This window comes from Halyomorpha halys, unplaced genomic scaffold, assembly GCF_000696795.3.
Source record: "Halyomorpha halys isolate HHAL.00 unplaced genomic scaffold, Hhal_1.1 Scaffold323.1, whole genome shotgun sequence".
NCBI classification, from domain to species: Eukaryota; Metazoa; Arthropoda; class Insecta; order Hemiptera; family Pentatomidae; genus Halyomorpha; species Halyomorpha halys.
Window position 1 is genome coordinate 687,614 of NW_027106378.1, and position 5,630 is coordinate 693,243.

Here is a 5,630-nt window from a genome sequence, read left to right on the forward strand (position 1 = left end):
TATAGGAAGATGGTCAGGGTTGCGGTCAAAGGAGAATCAAAAATAGTTTACAACTATTTATTTTCCGACGTTTCACCCCACTTTGCAGGGCTTCATCAGGGCTAAAATGATACAATGATAAGAATAAAAATACAAAGATAAGATACAATGATAAGAATAAAAATACAAAGATAAGATACAATGATAAGAATAAAAATACAAAGATAAGATACAATGATAAGAATAAAAATAAGTAACAATGGCAAAAGTAAACATTTTTTATATAAATATACGTAAAATATACAGGAGATGTACATAAAACAATGTAAAAACAATTAAACAATGTAAAACATTTTTTTTTGTTGCCTATTGTTCACCCGTTTGTTCTGAACAGGTAGGTTGTCTTGACTTTTTCTTTGCTCTTTTATATCTTTATTTTTACTTATTTATGTATAATTATTATTTTTTCATGACGTTTATTTAATCTCAATTTTTTTTTCCCTACCCCGTATTGTTTTTGTTTTATGTACATCTTCTGTATTTTTTAACTGTATATTTTACCTATTTTTATATAAAAAATTTTTACTCTTGCCATTGTTACTTATTTTTATTCTTATCATTGTATCATTTTGTATCCTTTTAGCCCTGATGAAGCCCTAAAAAGTGGGGCGAAACGTCGGAAAATAAATAGTTGTAAACTATTTTTGTTTCTCCTTTGACCGCAACCCTGACCATCTTCCTATACAGGAAAATAAATAGTTGTAAACTATTTTTGTTTCTCCTTTGACCGCAACCCTGACCATCTTCCTATACATCAATTTTTACGGTCAACTATATATACATATAGAAAATACTATATATTTTATGATCGAATGCTCACGTATCTGATTTGTTTTAACTAATTTTTATTTTATGCGTCTTAGAAAACATATAGGGGAGTCCTAATATGGTAGAAATTATAAAATAAAAAATAAATCTATACCTGAACGTTCAATAATAAAATCGATTGTATCCCTATCGTAGGGTCGCTTTATATGTTTTTTTGAGACGCAGGAAATGAAAATGCAATCGAGTTAAGATCGCACGCTCGTGTATCGATTTATTTCAAATCTTCTGATTTCTAACATGTTGGGATCCTTCTATAGTTTTAGGAAATGCAAAAAATGAAAATGCTATATTCAAGATCACCTATCGATTTATTGTAACTTTTATAATTTCTAACATATTAAGGTCTCTTTGTATATTTCTTGTGACACAGAAAATGAAAATAACATCGATTTTGAGATTGTATGCTGGAGCATGGTTTTATTTTAGATTTTCTGATGAGTAGTATGCTCATCCCTTTATATGTTTTAGGAGATGCAGAAAATGAAAATGCTATATTCAAAATCGCACATCAATTTATTGTAACGTTTCTGATCTCTAACATATTTAAGGTCCCTTTCTATGTTTTCTAAGATAAAATGAAAATCAGTTAAAGAGAAACCGATACGCGAGCGTTCATAAAATCATGAAATTGAAAGCATTTAAATTTTCTGCATCTCCTAAAACCTCATACAGTATATACAGTTTGGAATGAGAAAAGATAAAATAAATCTATACCCTAGAGAGTGTTCTAAAAATCGATAAGATTTTAATTTTCTACATCTCCTAAAACACATAAGTATATTTTAAATATTCACAACTTCTTTTTCCAACTAATGTATTTGTAGTTGTGAGCTAAATAGTAGAGAGAGAAGTTAGAATCGGTAAATCCGAAGTTATGGCTTAACAAGGCATACTTTCAGCCTTAATCCTAACTATGCAAATAAACATTAAAACAATATGTAAGACGAATTAAGAGAAGAGTAAATTAGTGTCTTCCAGTATTCATGCGTATTATTCTCTGTCAATTTCTTTATCCTTCTTTCTTCTTAGTTTTTCTTATCTGTAAGTCCGAGACCGCCTGAAATCTTCCTATCAAATCTATACGGCTTCGCAATATTTTGTAAAAATGTAGTATGTTGTTGGTAAATTATGTATGTTGTTGTTATGTTAGGCATGTTGTTGGTAAGTTCTGTGATGTGCGCACGCCCTAGATTTTTTTTTATAGAAAATTTAATTACCTTTCAGTGACATTTAATAGAACGGTAGCATTTTGAGAAAGTAATTCTAAAATGGAATATGGTCCGGGTGCGGTAAAAAAAACAACTCAAATAGTAGAATTATACTATTTTTTTGAGCCAACGTTTCGCCCCACGTTGCAGGGCTACTTCAGGGCTAAAATATATTTTAAAAAAGCCCTGCAACGTGGGGCGAAATGTTGGCTCAATAAAATAGTATAATTCTACTATTTGAGTTGTTTTATTTTACCGCACCCGGACCATATTCCATTCATCTATACACACGGTCAATCAATAATCTTCCAGTAAAACACTTTATGTGTTCTCCCTATCTTTAGAAATGCTTTTTTGATAGTTAAATAATTGCTCATTCGTATTTAAACTTTTTAGAAAATTTTTGTTATAAGTACACAGTGTTATACTCTAGAACTATATCTGTTGCTATTCTCTACCCTCCACTAGATGCTCTATGGAGTAAGGAGTGGCAATATCCTCACATCACGTCGACAGTGTTATGTCACAATTAGATCATTGGTCCCTCCGGTTAAATGTGACTGGTGATAGGATGCTGGTCCATGAATCTGTGTCAGTACCAAGTGAGTACTGATAGATGATGGAAACGTGGATATTGTATACGATCTCTTGGGTAAAGTTTAATAAACCAAAATATTATTAATCTTGGTAAATGCATAGTCTCTAATATAAGTGGCATACGGTTACCAAAATTAAAATGATGTGGTCAGAATTTGAGTTTAACCGCTAGATTTATCGTATGACCCTGTAGCGACACTACCAATGAGCGACAGCCAGAATTAACATCATCGCTTCCCAACAGAGAGAACGACCCATGCTTGTTCAAATACTGTATCATATTGATTTATAGTTGTAAATAATTTAATTTATAAATCGTGTCAGTCAGTATTGTCATAATTGTAAATATATTATTTTAAAGAATATACTGATTCAGAATAAAGTAGCTTCTTACAGGCCGGGTCTTTATATTCTTAACAGAATCATTACCCTAGAGCTGCTGATGAACTGGTGCCCTCTTGCGACATAGTAAGCAAATGCAATGCAGTGTATTCTTTCAACTCTTTACGATCTGATGCGTCTTATTTCGCGGCATATCCTGATGGGCAGGAAAGAGGAGGTTTTCCTACACCTTTATTCGTATCGTCAGAACCTACAGCTGGTACCCAGCCAGGACTCACATTTCGCTATTGCAGACTCGTACCCTGCGAAGCGAAGTTTTCCAGCTTTGAACTTACGGATCGAAACCTTAATATTCATCATGTCCATTCATTAGCTATCTAATCTGTATTAACTCGCATTGTCGAAGCGCTAAGGTATAGAATACCTCAAATTGTCAATTGGAGTAAGACTATCTAACACACCCACCGCGATAACCCCATGAAGAGGTATTAACTATATTGAGAGAGCTCTTCAGGATTGTCTCTTTCCCACTGAACTATCCCACTACCCCATTATCTAGTAGGCATACAAAATTAAATTACATTAAATACGCAAAAGCTACTTATTACCTTAATTCAATGGGCTTTCCTTCCCAATTGTGTTTGAACATCATGTTGTTGCTCCAACAGTCACCATGGTTGAGGCATTTAAAAGTGTTCTCTTCGAAGTTTCCACAGTCTTTTATCCTTTTTAGATATTCCTCGAAAGATATTTGACTTAGTTTGTTTGCATATTCACTCCTGAAAAAATAAAAAAAAATTACTATGCATTAATTTTTTTTACTGAATTAAGGGAGCTACAGCCAGTAAATATAATTCTTAAGCCATGGCATTGTGGCATACAAGATGGGAGTGTAAGGCTGTAGGGCATAGTAACGAGCGGATCCCTAAAATATTAACAAACACTGAACCGACAGGTAAACGTCCGAAGGGTAGACCGAAACGTAGATGGGAGGATTGCCTTAAAACTTATTTAGAAGAATTGGGTTTGGAGGGGCATCACTGGAAGGATGTATGTAGAGGGTGATTGCTGGTATTGGCTCAATCCTACGGGTTCGTTAGGAGTTCATTATTATTTTTTTTTTATCAACTCTCTGTCAAAGAACGCTGTGGCGTTCCGCCCCGTCGAACAATAAAGTTCGCATGAAAGTTAATCGAACGGTATAGTTGACATAATTTCAGTTGTGGCACATTACTTTGAAGCGAGAACACTCCATTTTTGGCCACTTTTTTATATTACAAAAATTTTTATTTCTAAAACTTTTTTAATTTTTATTTGTTTTTTTCTATTTCAATAATTACCTTTAATACAAAACATTTCAAATTTAATTTATGAATTTATTGCTATAATTTATTTACTGTATAATAAATTATTATTGTTAAGTTAACAATCAAACTGTGTGTTATAATACACCTTTTATTTATGCGTTTTTTTGTCATTTTTCATTAAATTCTACGACTTAATTTGTTAAAACTTATTTTTTCTAAATTCTTTGAATTTCTGACAGTACATGTTAGAATGTAAATGTTTTTTCAAACTGGATAAATATTTGTTCTCTTATCTACTGAGGTTATTTATTCAATCCGTTTATATTGGAAGAAGATAGTTGAGCATACGAAGTAGATTGTAGGAAGATAGTCCTGGTGGTGGTCAGTTAATATCTTTAACCAACGGTTGACCCCAACACCATCTCTGTTTCAATCTGACAGCCCTGACGAAGGCCTCAAATATGGGCCAGAACGTTGTTATCAATAAATAGTTGTTAAATATTTACCATTCTTCTCCCCATCCTTCTCTCATTCCCTTCACGAGAGCACGAATCCCTGCATATAGTGTATTCTGAAAGTGGACTTCATCATATATCATTGCGAACTGTTTATAATTATCTTTGGAAATGAGTCCTCTGTCTTCCAAGACTTTGCCCATCGCGTGGTATCTCCCAAGGCTCCTGAGGACCAGTCTTGCATGCTCTAGGTTCTGTCCTTCGGTACGCTTGACGGTCGCGAATCCTGAGGCCTGGAAAATATTTTTACATAATAGATTTCTACAACATCAATTAGCGGCTCATGCTGTCGATAGTTACCTTCAAGTCCTCCAAGATTATTGTTGAACCAGACTGATTGTAATGAATGAATTCACACCAGACAGGGCCTTCTGTATCTCCAAATTCCTCCATCAAATAGTCCATTTCCCTGAGGATGTTAGTGTATACCTGTTAAGCGTCAAATTTATTATAATTAAAAATAATTTGGGTTTAATAATCTTTTAAAATATTTATTAACAAATCAGTGACTTACTCCTTCCACATTCTACTATCTATAAAAATATTGAGAAAATTTAATTTATTGTAGATATTATGTAAATTGACACATCTGTTCATTAATCCGTCCATCTTCGTAGGAGTAGTAGTTTTTATGACCATTTTCTAAAATATATAGGAGGATGGTTAGGGTTGCGGTCTAGTTGTAAACTATTTTTGTTTCTCCTTTGACCGCAACCCTGACCATCTTCCTATATATTTTAGAAAATGGTCATAAAAACTACTACTCCTACGAAGATGGACGGAATAATGACTCG

The 5,630-nt window shown here is 33.2% G+C and overlaps 2 protein-coding genes across 2 annotated transcripts in view; both read right to left on the reverse strand.

Moving 5' to 3' along the window:
- LOC106681265 (ankyrin-1) overlaps positions 1-3,746 on the reverse strand; it is a 36,758-nt gene extending 33,012 nt beyond the window's left edge. The window contains exon 1 of the mRNA XM_067044723.1: positions 3,623-3,746. The gene's annotated coding sequence lies outside the window, so the exon portion shown is untranslated. The remainder of the gene's footprint in view (positions 1-3,622) is intronic.
- LOC106681262 (uncharacterized) overlaps positions 1-5,630 on the reverse strand; it is a 13,490-nt gene that overhangs the window by 7,312 nt on the left and 548 nt on the right. The window contains exons 2-4 of the mRNA XM_067044712.1: positions 5,137-5,265; positions 4,828-5,069; positions 3,623-3,793 (exon numbers count right to left, since the gene is read on the reverse strand). Of these exons, the coding sequence (XP_066900813.1) occupies positions 3,623-3,793; positions 4,828-5,069; positions 5,137-5,265 (542 nt within the window). The remainder of the gene's footprint in view (positions 1-3,622; positions 3,794-4,827; positions 5,070-5,136; positions 5,266-5,630) is intronic.